The sequence below is a fragment of the Camarhynchus parvulus genome, chromosome 13 (assembly GCF_901933205.1).
Source record: "Camarhynchus parvulus chromosome 13, STF_HiC, whole genome shotgun sequence".
In the NCBI taxonomy this organism is placed as follows: Eukaryota; Metazoa; Chordata; class Aves; order Passeriformes; family Thraupidae; genus Camarhynchus; species Camarhynchus parvulus.
In genome coordinates, this window is record NC_044583.1 from 11,550,336 (window position 1) to 11,565,938 (window position 15,603).

General features: G+C 50.0%; 1 protein-coding gene across 3 annotated transcripts in view; it reads right to left on the reverse strand.

Moving 5' to 3' along the window:
• FLT4 (fms related tyrosine kinase 4) overlaps positions 1–15,603 on the reverse strand; it is a 57,563-nt gene that overhangs the window by 4,925 nt on the left and 37,035 nt on the right. The window contains exons 11-29 of one of the 3 annotated variants that reach the window (XM_030957584.1): positions 14,896–15,040; positions 12,249–12,357; positions 10,820–11,179; positions 10,424–10,570; positions 9,648–9,779; positions 9,262–9,368; positions 8,832–8,967; positions 7,956–8,060; positions 6,450–6,563; positions 6,125–6,213; positions 5,748–5,895; positions 5,081–5,175; positions 4,625–4,747; positions 4,135–4,246; positions 3,613–3,712; positions 3,022–3,127; positions 1,951–2,090; positions 1,237–1,357; positions 377–462 (exon numbers count right to left, since the gene is read on the reverse strand). In XM_030957584.1, the coding sequence (XP_030813444.1) occupies positions 377–462; positions 1,237–1,357; positions 1,951–2,090; positions 3,022–3,127; positions 3,613–3,712; positions 4,135–4,246; positions 4,625–4,747; positions 5,081–5,175; positions 5,748–5,895; positions 6,125–6,213; positions 6,450–6,563; positions 7,956–8,060; positions 8,832–8,967; positions 9,262–9,368; positions 9,648–9,779; positions 10,424–10,570; positions 10,820–11,179; positions 12,249–12,357; positions 14,896–15,040 (2,475 nt within the window). The remainder of the gene's footprint in view (positions 1–376; positions 463–1,236; positions 1,358–1,950; positions 2,091–3,021; positions 3,128–3,612; positions 3,713–4,134; positions 4,247–4,624; positions 4,748–5,080; positions 5,176–5,747; positions 5,896–6,124; positions 6,214–6,449; positions 6,564–7,955; positions 8,061–8,831; positions 8,968–9,261; positions 9,369–9,647; positions 9,780–10,423; positions 10,571–10,819; positions 11,180–12,248; positions 12,358–14,895; positions 15,041–15,603) is intronic. The other 2 variants (XM_030957586.1, XM_030957585.1) reach the window with 2 other exon arrangements.

Consider the following 15,603-nt stretch of genomic DNA (forward strand, 5'->3'; position numbering starts at 1 on the left):
TCAGGGCTGAGGGAGGATGGTGGCAGCTACATAGTTCCTGCCCATCCCATCTGCCACTGCTTGAGCAAGCCCTGACACATTTCACCAGAAAATGTCAATAAGCATTAACAGTCTCATTAACACCATCACTCTGCTGTGCCTCATTATCTTAACAGGCACATTCTCATTGATGGAGCACAGTTTATATTTTTAAACCCTAGAAAACAGCAGGCTTGTCTGCTCTTCCTGTGTTTTGCCTCTCATTAAGGAGAACATGGATTTATCTGGTTCAGGGCCCACAGCTGAAAGTTCCAAGCAGTGCAGCTTATGGGGAGATTCCAGGAGCTGCCTCCTGGTCTCACTGCATTTGGCAGCAGTGGCTAGGCTTAAGGAGTACCTGAATCCACCTTCTTTTCTGTGTCGGTTTTCTATCCTCTCAAATTCCTCAGATGCCAGAACCATCCCACTGTCTGTCTGATTGTCCTGGAAGGAAGCAACAGGAGTTATCAGTAACATCCCTGTCAACTGATCAGAGTGGGAAGGGAGGAGAAATCATTCAGGAGATGAGATCCTGTGTATGTGTGATGGGGAAGAAGGGGTAGGAGCACTTTACCAGCATGCTCCATAGTTTTGCTGTATCTGATTTTCTTAGGTACCTTCTTAAAAGCAGCACATAAAAAGGTAAGATTTGTGTGCATGGTTCAGTGCCATTTTTGGGGAATAAAAAAAGAGTGCTCCCTGGCTGGAAGATGTATTACCATCAAATCTGTGAGAGGTGATATTTTCCTCTGAGACAAAAGCTATGACTTCAGTTCTGCTGCTAGAGGAGATATAACTACCAGTCCAGTTCAGAGAGACCTGGAGGGTCCCTACTGCACACTGCCATATGGATCAAGATACAGGAGCTGCAGATAAACACTCTGGGTTTCCTAGTCCTGGCAGGATTTCAATGTGCTTAATCAGGCTGTGTTCACAGATTTGAGAGAGTGAAGAGCAGGCTCTTCTCTGAGGTCCTTTATCGTTCCCCCCCATTTGTATATCTAACTTCCCTGTTCCCCACTAAGGCAGTGGGAACCATGCTGGAGAGAAACCCCTGTGTGCCAGATGAAGAAATGAATGTGCATAGGACTGGATGGACCAAACAGGAATGACACACAGACTGACATAAGATAGGAGTGATCTTCCTTCCACAGTCTTAACAGTAAAGGTGTCAGAAAAGACTGCCCCCCACTCAAAGTCCCCTCAGATGCTACTGACCGGGTGTGCCTTGTACATTGTGTGTGTCATGGGAAACTCTTCAAATGTCTTTATCCTGGATGGACACCTGATCTGATTTCCTCCCGTCAAACAACCAGGGAATGAGACACAGTTGTAGTATCTGCCAACAGAAGCACACAGAATTCAGTAAAGGCAAGAGTCAATGTCCTGAATGAACAGGACCTGAACTCAACCTCCTCACTGGGCAACCAAAGTATGCAGGGAGGAGGATGACCCAAATGCTGTATGTGGGGAGGGTCATGGGGTCACCTTAGACCTCTTAACCCCATACTACTTCAGCAGTGAAGACTACACTGACTGAATCAGGCCCCAATAACCTCTCCACATGGGATAAGCAGAAAATGTCATATAGATCCCAGGCATCACATCATCATAGTTCATCAGAGAGGAGAGGCCTGGGACTAACTGTTTGGGTCAGTTAGGAACAGCTAGGATGAAGCTCCTTACATGATACTCTGGCAGCATAGCTGGAGGAGAAGAAGGAATGTGATAGGCTTACAAACCAGCACTTCCTCACAAGCAAAATAATTTTGCTTTTATAAGCAAGAAGGTATGGCCTAAATTCTTGGATCACACCTTAGCACCTGGGATTTTCTGAACATATGGGTTCTCCCCATATCCCTCAGGCTCCCTTACAGGTCAGGCTGCTCTCTGCCTGCTGGGCTCTCTCTGCCCTTTGTGGAGGGGATTCACCTTGCTGCTAGGCTGTGGCAGCGTATCCTCATGTCAAAGTCCTCTTCATCTGAGTTTTGCTGGGCAGAGGAAGGCACCTGGGAGAAACCATCATCTTCTGAGCTGTGAGAGTCGTTCAGCGGGATGTAATCTTTCCCTTCCTGGTAGGAAGAATAGTAAATGGCCTTACAAGAAGGGTAAGACTTTCCCACAAGGAAAGGCTCCACAGGCAGAAGCTGTCAGAGCTGGGAAGGAAAATTTCTGGTTTATAAATTTTATTTCTCTAGGACAAAATATCTCGCTGAAGATCTCTATGACCTTTGCGTTAAGTAGCTGTGAGTGATGCATGGAGGTGTGTGTGAGCAGGAGAACAGCTGCCCATAATAATCCCATAATTCTCCAGTTTACATGGACAGAGTACTGTGCTCCAGGGCAATGTCATTTGTGGCTTAGTCATGCCTGTGCTGGGAACCAGTGCTGAAAGTTTAAAGTCAGGAACATCAGGATGAGACAAGCATTTAGCTATCATTTTCTGAAAGAGAACATCAAGAAAAAGTTAAAATGAGAGCTGCACGCTCATCACAGTTAAATGTCCTGGTGAGTTACCACATGGAAGTGATTAGTAATACATTCAAAGAAATCTGTATTACTGACTGCTGTAATGTAACAGTTGTTTGCTTCACATGGCCCTGACATTTCCATCTGAGGACAGAGTTTCAGAAACCGTGGTCAAGTCCTGGTTTTCATTATGCAGGCATGTGGGAGGCAGAAGTACCAGGGCCTTGACTCAGCTGAAGAATTTTAAATAATCATCTGGGGATTAGGATGGAAGTTACTAGAATGATGACTGAGAGGGCTTCTGCCCTGCAAGAAGCAGAGTTTTATGAGGATGCAGCTAAAAGGCTGTTGCAGAAATGACTTCTCTAAGAGCTCTGAGAAATAGACCTCTGACCCAGGAATCTCTGTGTTATTGTTGGCCTACACAAATGTATTGCATTGACCATGGAGTCAGCTGAGGGCACAGTGAGGGGTCTGGTGATGACAGAAGAAACAGCTGTCTGGAGCAGAGAAGGGACACAGGGAGGTTTTCACCTGCTGGACATTTTCCTGAAGAAGGTTCCCCAGTATCTCCACAAGGTCGGAGAAAGTTGGTCTCTCCTTGGGATCACCATGCCAGCAGCTCAGCATTATACGGTAGCTGCCAAGAAGAGATGCTGGTTTTACACCACAGAAATCCCCTCCTGCCCCACTCCAGAGCTCCCACCCACATGGTGCTCACTGGCACTGCCAGTTCCTGCACTGTGAAGGAAAGCTTGGCCCACCCAGCACACTGGCCAGGTGGAATTACTGGCAAGGTGTTGGTTTGTTCTCATAAGAGGGAACAAGGAGCTAATTCAGACCCCTCTGATACCCTTCAGAGCAGGAAAGCACAGTGCGCACTTACAGACCCATCCCAGCACGGGCATGCAAGGACACTAGAGAGCTCTGATCAGAATCCATCTGCCTTGCTCTCCAGGCAATGGCCTAGAGTGAAGGATGTGTTGGCTCATCCCCTACCCTGGCTAAAGGTCAGACATCCCACAGAGGGGCCTGTTCTGCTCTATGCTGGGATCTGGTAGGTTTCTGCCCTCCCAGAGGCCTCTGCTCTGACCAATGCTGGAATCCTTGAGGTTTCTGACTCACATTTCTGCTGTGGCATACTCTGGGGCTCTCATCCTGGTACCATCTTTGAGCCTCTGGCAGAACTCCTCATTGATCTGGACTCCAGGATATGGAGATGCCCCTAAAAAAGGTTCAGAGAAGGGTAGGAACATGAAATGTGCCATCAGAAACCAATCCTTTCAGGACTGTCCTTTTGAGACTGCCCTTTTGAGACTGCCCTTTTGAGACTGCCCTTTTGAGACTGCCCTTCATCCCAGAACGCTGAGAGGTGTGGTCACTACTCATACACAGCCCAATCCTTAGTGCTGCCTGAGTCAGGTTTCTCTGCCTCAGTGAGCTGGAGGCCACCTCTGCATCCTTGTGTCCTCATCACTCTGTTCATAGGTGGATATGGCCTCCACGTTTTTTTTGCCTACATCAATGTCACTTCCCATCAGTCCTTAGATGTGCTTCAGAATGTCTGTCCTGCACAGACTCACCCACAAACTGCTGTGTGGGTAGAGATGTCTCCCTCAGCAGCAGGGGACCCTCATTAGCACTTACCTAGTGAGAAGATTTCCCAGAGGAGGACCCCAAAAGACCAGACATCACTCTGGGTAGTGTAGACCTTGTCAAAGATGCTTTCTGGAGCCATCCACTTCAGTGGGAGACGGGCCTGCAGGTGGGAGAGGCAAGGCACAAATGTTCAGTTGGGAACATGTCCCAGGACAGCCCTTCTGGTAGCAAAGGAATGAAATGAATGAAAGGAAATCAGAGCCAATAGCCCTGCTCCTCTCTCCATGGGAGAATTTGTTGGTCAGAGAGAGGGACAGAGACACTGAAAGGGGGTTGAAAGAGTATAAGGAGGAGTAAGTTAATGACAGGCTGAGGGGTAGAAGGAAGGAGACAGAGATCTGCTGGTGGAGGAGGACAGGACATGTGTCATTGGTCCAATGGCTTCTGGTTCCAGCCATGCAAGTAATTCCACTCCTGCTTTTTCATCTCTTCATCAAGGGGGCCTAATCTGTAAAGGGTTTGAGAAAATGGCACTTACACTGCCTTTCCTGACATAGTCGGGGTCCTTGTAGATGTCTCTGGCCAGGCCGAAGTCACAGATCTTTACCACATTGTTTTCTGACAGAAGGATATTGCGAGCTGCCAGGTCTCTGTGGATGCACTGAGGGCACACAAAGAGGAAGGGGCAAAATAAGAGGGAGAGAAACCACAATCAGAAAGTGTCCAGCACCTCCCTTTCCCATAAGCCTGAGCTGTAATGGGGGAATGGTGGAAATGGGAAGAAGCTAAAGATAAAAATTTCAAAAAGGGCTGGTTAAAAAGAGGTTGAAATGCAAGAGAACTAATTTCCCATCTATCTCAGATTTCTTGATGAGTGTGAGGCAGATCACTGAATCTCTCTGTGTGTCACCTGAAAGATGGCTGTAGCCAGGTCTCTCTCATCAGGCATGCACAAGAGATCAGGTGAGCAAAGGAAAGGCGGAACTGAACTCACCTTTCGGGATGCCAGGAATTCCATGCCACGTGCTACCTGGAAGCTGTAGCAGATGAGGTCCTCCATTGTCAAGGGACTTTGCCACAAGTCATCCACTGTTCAAAAGTAACAGAAAATTATTAGAAAATTGGCAATCTGTTGTCCTCCTTGCCTCTCTCTGGGACTGCAGGATACAGTCAGTTGCTCAGTGAAACACAGTTAGTCCTCAGTCCTAACTGGAGTTATCAGCTCCACTCTAAGATTTTCTGCTTAGGTGGCAGAAGGCACAAAGCAGAACCTGCTGCAGTGTGAGGAGAAAGAGTCCAGCCTCCTGCACATTTCAGTGAGACAGAGTTGTGGGGAACAGGACTGGACGGGTCTTTGAAGGTTAGTTCATTACTTCTGTCCTAGGGAGGACTCAACAAGATCCCCCTCAGTTCTCCTTTCTTCAGGCTAAAATACCCAAAGGGATTAAATTCTCCCTTCTGGGTTTCTGGTGTCAATAGACTCCAGAAGATACAACAGATGACACAATAGTCCTGTTTGGGGAATTGCCATGAAACAGTGACCAGTTCCAAGGCTGGGGTCCTGCTCCCCATTGACATCCCCTGCCCATTCCCCAAGCTGGCCAAGTCTGGCATGGTTTTGGTGGTCCAGGTGGGGAGCTGGTGCCAAGGCTGCATGTTACCTTCCTGGATGGGCAGTGCTGTGCGGCTCTTGTGCAGCAGGAAGCGGTGGAAGATGGCGCTGTCGCTGGTCCCAGAGCGGCTCCTCCTGTCTGCTCTCACTGCCTCCACGATGGACTGCACCTGAATACGCAGCCTGGGAGACTTCTCCTGGCAAGGGACCAAACCAAAACCCTCAGCAGGCAATGCACACTAACCCCTGCATCCATGAGCTGCACTGTCTCTTCATGTTCAACTGTAATTCTGGCCTGGAAGCATCTACCATTGCAGAAAGAAGGACAGAGCCTTTCTTTGCCACACTGTCTGATCATGTATTAGGCTGCATGTCTTCCTTCCCTAGACATGAGACAGGTCCTTAGGGGCAAAGGGGGCTACTCACCCTGTAAGGACTGAATCCTTCCCTCTTGGTCCGCAGGTAGTTGGAGAGGTTTCCATACTTGCAGAACTCAACAATAACCATGAGCGGACCTGGTGAGAAGAGACCAAAGGTTAAGGCTAGAAGTAAGGGCTTGAGTTGGTCAGAATTTGCCACAACTTGTGGTATGTGCAGCCCTGCTGAGCTGTGACATCTGCTCTAAGTGCACACAAACACACCAATATCTTCCCCACAGGTCCCTGTGATTACCCATGTGGACGGCAAAAAGACACAGGGGACAAGCTCTGATTTTTGGGAGCAGCACAGCCTGCTGCCCTGGGATATTTACCATTGGGTTTGGTACAGGCACCCAGCAAATTCACTACGTTGAGGTGATTCCCGATGTGAATGAGGATCTTCAGCTCTGACATCAGTGCCTTGTGCTCACTTGCAGTAGCTCCCTCTGGAAACACACAGACCATGTCATGACACCTCCTCAGACTTTTCACTCCCCCTCAGCACCCTTCTCTAGCAGCATGTTAATGTGAGTCTTGCTGAGGAGGCTGTGACCTCAAAGCCTCAGAACATTTTGTTATTGCATGTTCCCACATGAAATGTTGAGCCTTGTCTGGAGATCCCAGGATCCCTGCTGTAGCATGTAGGGTGCTCTCTGTAAGTGCAGGGACCCAGAACAAAGAACAACACAATCTGTGCCCAGCAGATTTTTCGTTATGATAGTTGTGCAGTGAAAAACATCACTTGAGACCTTCATTGGGATGCACCCGTTTGAATCTCTGCCCTTTTGGCCTCCAAACAGAGATAACAAGCCATGAAACAATTTGAAAGAAAATTAGGAACAAAAGATATCTGATTCTTTTTATCACAATTGAAGATAGGAACTGTCTCAACTCAAACCCAGATATCTTTTGATGATTCCTCTTCAGTAGCAAACACAGTGTCATGCTCCTGCCATCTCTCTGTACTGCATCTTCCCTCAAGTGTCCAATTCACATCAGTTCTTGACCCTCTGTTTTACACAGGGTGTGTTCTTTGGTTTTGTGTGCCTTTTTCATACTTCTTAGCCTCCCCATGTGCATTTTGTCTTACTTGAGAGTTTGTAAATTTAGCCTGGGAGACAGAAGCATCCTCTTGAGCTGCAGCTGATGGGCCAGGTGAGAGCCTTGCCTCAAAAAATTGTAAAGCAACCTTGCTCACCAGGCTCCCCTCTGCTGTGCAGATGATCTGTACACTTACAACAGCAAATACTGTTCAGATGAACCATGACACGATTTCCAGGAACGGGCTACTACTGGCCGGAGACTGCCTCAGTATTTTGTTTGGTGCCAGATTACGGAATAATGTTTTGGATGCCTGTTTGAAAGCATGGCTATAAAAGTTTAAAATCTCACTCTAGATAGACCAGGCTTTGGGTGCAAAGCCAATTTAGCCCTGAGAGCTGGATAAGAGCTGCAACCTGCTTCCTTACCCAGCCCTGGATCTGGCCCATAAACACAAAATACAGGCACACTTGGAAAAAGGCAATTGGGAGCAACACTTCTTTCAGTGGCATGCCAAAGAGGGACTCTGGATTCTTGTTAGTCCTTTGAGACAGATTTCATTCTTTGCCTCTGCAGACAGCTAAATTTCATTGAAAGCTGAGTTCCCCAAGTCCTTGCTGTCAGTTCTGCCACTTCAGCCTCCAAGTGAGCTGAATGGAGCCAAAGAGGATCAACTGTGTTGAGGCCAAGAAACCATTAATTAAACTACAGGCATTTACAGGGTGAATGTTCCATGGCAGGTGCCTCATTAAGTTCTGTCTACACACACTGCATGTTTTGCTTCACTGTTCACATACCTTTCAGCATTTTGACTGCTACAGTCTCACAGCTGTTACTTTTATTGATCCCAAATGCAGATGCTTCCACCACCTTCCCAAAGGCACCATGACCCAGGACTTTACCTATGGACAAGGAATAAGTGTGAAGAAAGGCAGGTGCAAAAAAGGCAGAATAGAATGAAGGAAAACAAAAATCCCAACAGGAAATCATGGGAAGAAGAAAGGAAAAACATAATAAAGGAAAAGGAAGGAGTGGAATATGTGCCCTTTCAGGTGGCTGCTCGCTGTGTTGGTGAGAATAAGAGAAAGGACGATGGGAGGAACTGAGACAGAGCTGGCATGGACAAAGCAGAGGAAGGAAATGGCCATGCAGAAGTGAGGGGCTGTTTGTTGCCCTTGAGCAGCAAGTTGTTGTGTGTGGGAAAGGTAAATGACCCCTTGCAGCACAGCAGCCAGGACTAATGTTACTGCTCTGTGCCTCAAAGGTAGCCTGCTGCCCTTTAAAGGGAAGAGGCTGCAGGTAGGTGTCCCAGCATAAGGACAATAATGGATGCAATCCTGTTCCTGAACTTGGGGTACCTGCTGTAAACTGGGCTGTTCTGTCCAGACTCCCACTTGGAAAATATGGGGATGTGTTTTAAACCATGCCCAGGGATCTCCTGTTTTCAGTAATACCTGTCTGGGATAACAGATGGCTCAGACCTGTCTAGAGTCAGTCCTAAAGAGATTTCCCAGGCACAGCTGGGCTTTAGAGACAGCCTGGGGAAGAAGATGGGAAGCCTGAGGCAGAGAGAAGGCATTAAATGCACAGAGGTGTGTTAAGAAGGGTGAGTTTGTAGGGCTGGTGGGAAGCCCTGGCTGCAGCGTGCAGGGGGAGGGAGGGGTCTGGCTCACCCAGGCGCAGGCGGTCTCGGGGGAACTCCCACTTGCTGGAATCATAGGGCAGGTACTCGCACTGCTCCTCCAAGGGCACCTCGCCAGGGTCCATGATGATGGACAGGTAGCCTGTCTTGATGTCTGCGTGGGCCGGCTGCAGGAACCAGCCAACACCAAGGGTGAGGAGGTGCCCTCCTTGCCCTGGGTGCTGACTCCCAGATGGGATTTGGATTCTTTGCCTGCCTTGACCTCCTACCCCCTCAAGCAAAGGCCATTCCCCATGACCCCCTTTACCTCAGCCCTTACTCACGCTGTCCTTTGCAGTGAGAGCACTGCAAGCATCACTCAATGATCTCCTTTTAGCAGGTGCTCTCATGCAGCCCCACATCACAGCACTGGTATGCCTGATATGCCACCCTCCCTTCCTGGGGCAGTGACAGTCACGTACCCTTTTGATGTTGCAGAAGATGAGAATAAGTAAGATCCAGAAGAAAACAGCAATAACTCCAGTGCCAATCAGGATGACAATCTCTACATTGGTCCTGTCATCAGAGCCTGTGGGATGGAAAGGCAATCATAGCTTCAGAGATTCCCATTCTGTGCTCCAACTCAGCCATTCTTTATGGCCTGCAGCAGGATGTGGGGTGACTGGGGACATGTTTGCCTGAGCTAAACATGCTCTGGACTACAGATCCTCCTGTGAGAGCACCATGCCATCAGCAAGGCCAAGGGGCTTTCACTGCCCCCCACTGTCACAGGGAAGAGGCATGGGAGCTTGGCCATAACTCCTATTCCACCCCTTCACATCCCCAGGGGTGTTGTGGCTGCTGGTACCTTCCACAGAGACGCTGGCTGAGGAGTTCACACAGCCCTTAGCGTTGCAGACGCTGCACAGGTAGAGCCCAGCATCCTCCTCCCTCACCCTCTGGATGCTCAGCCTCTGGTTGAAGTCTGCCAGGTCGATCCCTGTAAGGCACAGAGGGTTGTCATGGTCACTGACAAGGAGGGAAGTCACTAACTCAGGCTCAAAATAAGGCTTGCATTTTTTGGCTGATTCATTTTAGATGGCAGAATGACATCACACCAGCTGGTAGAGACTCTTCTCTTGATGGCCCCAGAAAAACCCTGGATAGGCCTTCCTCAGGCAGTGTATGGAGGGTACAAATCTCCCACTGAACATGCTGAATAGGGACAGTGCCAGGCAGTCCAGCTAGTGTGTTAAGTTCTGCTTCACCCTCAGAACCTGTTCCTTTCCCTCTGCAATGTGCCTGGATCCTTCACATGTTCCTTCCATGAGATCTGCGTCGGTCCCTGCATAATCAGAGATGCTAGGCACTGGGCTGAGAGTAAGAACATGAATGATTTCTCTCTCCCTGCTCTCCAGCTGAATGTGCACAAGCACAGACAGTGTTGAGCTGGGCCCTAGGGCATAGACTTGGCCAGTGAGACTGCATCAAATTAGGACAGAATGTGATTAAAACCACCCTCTGGCTGATTCAGAGAACGGGTGTCTTTATCTGGGGACAGCAAGTCCCAGAACCCAGCAGTGTTCAGGTCTCCAGCTGCTGTACAAACTGCCCTGCCTGTGATCCACCCCCAGCCCACTGTACCTGACACTTCTTCCACCAGTTTCTCATCTTTGTACCAGCTGATTTCAGGAACGTGGTTGCCGTCCACTTTACAGCGCATCTCTATGGAGTCGCTGACGTTCACCCAAATGTCTGTCAGGTTCTGCTTGAGGCGGGGGATCTCCAGGGCTGGAGGAGCAGCACAAAGAGGAGGAGGGGAAAACGGGAAACTGATTGATCAAAAGAATATCTGTGTTCCTGGGGGCCTTTGGGTCTCTGACCCCTGCTGAAGGGTGTCTTGAGAACCCATGTGCCCTGCCTTTGCCACTTTGAGTTTAGCTTGCTTGTGTGGCTTCCCCTGGGGATGGCCTGGGAAGCTGATGGCAGCAAGAGCACCAGCTCTCCTCTGTCACTCCCGCCAGCCCTGTGGACCCTCACCCTGCACAGAGATGTATTTCTTGTGGCAGTGTTTCTCCCGGGTCTTCCTGTTCTGCACCTCACACACATAATCTCCCTCCTCATCCAGGGAGATGTTGGGGATGGTGAGCAGCAAGGTCGCATCGTTGGAGTCAGGCTGGAAGCGCAGCTCCCCCTGCATCTTGGTGGCATAGTGGTGGACATTCTTACAGTCCAGCACCAGGGGGTTGCCCTCTTCATCGTGGAGCTTGGAGAGGTTCAGCCGATACCACTGCAGGTTCTCATAGGTGTAGTTGTCTGCATTGCAGCTCAGCTGGAGGTCCTGCCCCTCTATGGGCTCTTCCGAGGGCTGGGACTCAATCTCGAACCCGTCTGGAATGGCTTTCAGGAAGGAAATGAACATGTGAATGCGTTTTCATGGCTGAGCTGCCAGACACAATGAAATCGTCTCCTTGGGCTCAGCTCTCAGAGATCCGCCTGTCCTCAGGGTAAAGGAAACAACTGTAGACCAGAACTGTGACGTGCAAACTGCTGGCAATCACAGCTTAAGCCCAGCGAGTGCTATGGGATATGCTCAAGTCCCAGGGTGAAATTAAGATGGGGGCACAAATGAAACAAGCCAGGGAGGTCTGAATTAGGCTGTTACTGCTCCCAGCTCAGCTGCAGCATTCTAGTTTGCACTCATGCCCACCTTCACACGTGCAGGCTGTGACACAGCAGCCTGGACAGCAACGCAGAGAGCATTACCGAAGCAGTGACTGAAGACGTTCATCTTGCTTCACAGCAGCTGGTGGCCCTGACAGCACAGGTACTATCACAAGGGCCATTCCTTCTGGGCTGGGAATTTTATTATGGAATTCTCATTCCATAGAATAAGTTTTGCAGTGCCCTTGCTGGGCTCCTTTTCTCAGCAGACAGGGACAGGCTCCCGCCAGGGTACCACTGGCAGGAGGCTCATGCAGCCCCCTATGGGCTATGACTCCAGCCCACACAGGGGGTTCTGGTTCCTACAAACTCAGCTTCCTCCCATCACCAAAATCCCGTGGAATCACTGCCGGGGGCTGAGGCCAGCGGGACCTGGCCTGGGATAGGTCGAGCGGTGCCACTAGAGGATGCTCTTGGACCAGACACATCCCCAGCCCAGGGAGCTGCCTGGGCCTGAGCCAGCGGGATGTCCCCAGCACAAGACCTGCCCAGGACCTGCCAGGGCTGCTTCAGGACCTAGGCACAGGCAGTGCTGGCTCATTCCCAGGTCTGCGTGCCAAACTCTGCCTGTGCTGCCAGGGCTTCAGGCTTTTGCCACCCAGCAGAGTTCTGGGTTAGTCCTGCTTTCCTGCTGGATTGTTGAAGATCCTAACCGTGAATGGCAGGACCTGATAGCTCTAGGGACCTGCCTATTTCAAGCAGAAAGCTTAGCTGGTGCAGGTGGGGAGGATTTTACAGTACTCACTGGTCACATAGAAGTAGATCAGCCGCTCATCTCGACCCACTTTATTAGAGGCAATACACTTGTACATGGCTGAGACATTGGCCTCCTGGATGGCCAGTTTGCTGACTGTCTGATGGGGGAAGAGAACATAAGGAAGAGTTAGGAAGAGAACAGGGAAGAGAAATAGGATCACTGCTGCTATCTGGCAGGTAGCAAAGCCCCCAACAGCTGTTGCTGCATAACCCTGGGAAAGGGTTATGCGAAAACAGACCCTTATCCTACAGCTCTTTGTGCATTTCAAGCTTTATCTGTTGGCTCTACCAATAATAACATGATTTTATTCCCAATCTCTGCATCTTTTTACAGAGCCCAGTCAGCATAGATGCCTCTCCACGGGAGCAAACTTCTTATTAACCCCTCAGGTCACAATGGGAACAGTGCTCAGCAAGGGGGACAGTAACAGGATACAGAGCTGAGGGGATGGTTAAGCTCTTGCCAAGCTTTATTTGTAACAGTGGGAAGAAAAGGAAAGGACACCAGGGCTTTGATTCCCTGAGCCCTCGGCAGTTAAGTGACTACTTAGTGTCCCACAGCGTTCAGTGGAATTTACGGGTACTTACAGACCTGCAAGCATTCCTTTTATTCATAAGGAGAAATCAAACCTGTGAAAATATCCCAGCTCTCATCCCTTCAGGAAGAGCTGTCATCTTTCATTGAATTCCAAGTGTACATAGACATGGTCCTAAAAGCTTCCTCCTCTCTCCCTCCAGCAAGACATGACTAAGATTGGGCAAACAGCCAGGCTGCCATCCTGGGAGCATGGACCCAGGGGATGCTGCTTCCAAATTAACCAAGAAAAGCAGCTGGGAGAATAAGGCTGCTCTCCTCCTCCTCCTGGCTCACACTGCACATGTGTGAGCTACCAAAAGTGTTACAAGCACTCCCCTTAGAGGAGACTTGCAGTTTGAGGCTCCAGTTTAAATGACAAGTTAAAAAATCCCTGTGTTTAAAATGCAAAATTAACGTGTTCCTACAGGGAAATTTCTTTGCCTTTACATCCCATAATCCCATAGACTTTGGGAAGCATTTCCGTTCTGAGGGGCAATGTATTGAGGTTGTGTTAACCAGAAGGAACAGCCATTCATTCAGTACATACTCAACACAGCTGAAGTGACTTTATTACTGGTACTTTTGTCCATTGCCTTTTCCGTTTCTTGGGGTTATTCATACAACCAGAGTGACCCTATTGCTGGCACTTTTGTGTGCTGCCTTTCCTGTTTCTTGGGGATTTTCCTTCTAATCTGCAGTGTTATGTTTGACTTGGGGTTTCTTGATCTGACATCATCCTGCTGCCTGCAGTGCATGACTGTGCACTGCGTATCCTGTGGCTCGTTCTGGCCTTTACAGATGGAATAAAAACCAGGAGGACGGTGAGAGAAGACAGGCAGAAAGGACAAGGAGAGAGAGAGAGAGCAGATTTTAGGATGTAGCATCCCACTGTAAATGAAACAGCTCTTTTCTCCCAAAGCTCTTGCACATCTGTGGGGATGCACAACCTAAGGACAGTCACGACCAAACAGAAGGAATGACAAGGACACAGTTGAGGAATAGAAGGAAGAAAATGGGGAAAATAGGGGAAGATCAGAAAGGACCAATACAAGTGTCACATCTGAAGTGGGGGCTTCTTACCCAAGAGCTCCCACCACCCCTGCTTGCGTCTCTGGGGAACCTCAATCCCTCAACCTCCCTTCAGCTGTTCTGGGAGGAGAATCATCTGCCCTTGCCACCCTTTTGGCAAAGTGATGAACTCCTGGCCAGGCCAGGGGATGGGAAGTGCCTTTAGAGGTGTGTAGGAAAACAGGAAGTGACTTTCGGAAACAGAGGCCCATTTGTTTGTTCTGCATCCCTCTGTGAGCGGCTGGTGCCTGACACCAGTGGGGACAGGAACCTCGTCATGGCACAGACCTGACACTCGTGGCTACCCAGCAGACAGAGAGAAGCAGGCAGCAAGCAGGTCACACACTGCAGTGAGGGAGAGATGTTCCTTCCAGAAAGGAAATGCTGCGATGGAGAAGTGGCTTTGTGGAGCACACTTTGCTCCCACTCACAAAGCTGCAGCAGATGGATGCCAGCTTCTCCAAACCACCCTCACCCCACCAGGATGGGGACAGCTGGATGAAATGCCATACGAGACACGTGCACCTTCCCAAGGCCAGAGATTTCCTGGTCAGCTTGTGACTCCTGATCTCTTGCCCAGGATGCTCTGCAGGGCTTGGTTTTTACAGAACAACTCATGCAAAATGCTCAGAAAAGGCCATGGGAGGCCCCCATAGCACCTCTCCCACGCGTTCCCTAGCTGGATGCCCCATGTTCAGTAGCAATCCATGAAATCCCTCCTGTGCAGCCAGCCCCAGGGGGGGCCTCTCTGGACACAGGGTAATTTCTCAAAGATGACAGCTCCCCCTCGCCCTGGGGCTGCCTGGTACTGTGGAGCCCCAGGTCTGGCAACTGCCACTGATGGTTTACTTTAGAAGCAGAGGTGTGAAGCCCTCCCCAAATCTGTCTCTGCCAGGTCCCTTTCCAGGCCACTTCTCCTGGTTGATTGCAAAGGAGTCCCGTGCCCATCTCCAGCTCCCTGTCCCAGGATGGGTTTGGAATGCAGCCTCACCTTGTTCCGCCCCTCCACGAACTCCACCCAGGTGTCAATGCTCTCGATGGGGTTCACGGCGTCCTGCTGTGACACATCTTTCCAGTCCTTGCACTCGGGCATCCGGTCCCTCTGGTGGCGCCTTGCTGCCCGGTGCCTGCTGTTGCTAATCCAGCAGCCAGGGATGAGCAGGGGAAAGAGGAGAGAGACAGAGAGAAGGTTAGCTGGGAAAAAGACAGCAAAAGCAGCTTTGTGTCAGAGAACTGATGGCCCCCTCCTATAACTCCGCAAAATTTCAGGGTCTTTCAGTTACACAGTTCTGATGTGCTTTATAAGGGTGCCTCGCAACCACCAGCGAGGCAAAAATTTGTAGGTGTGAAAACTGAGGCAGGGATCAGATACAGGTGTCCCAAGCAAACTCTTCACCTGCAGGCCTGGGGCTTCATCTTTCCTTGCTAAGAGTGGAGAAAGGCAGGGGTGAAATTGATTCATGTGTGCCATGGGCAACTCTTGATGTCATTTTGCTCAGCACCAGGGCCTTAAAGCCCTGCTGGGACTGAGACTCAGGGGTGTCACTGACAGGCTGGGGCTGGCCTGGAGAGCAGGTGGGGCAACACCCGCTGCCCCTGATTCAACAAAAGCCAGGAGGGAGACCTCCCCAGGAGGAGATGCTGCTGGTGTCTCACAGGGGAATGATGGTACCTCTTCAAGCTGAGATAGGTGGGGAGA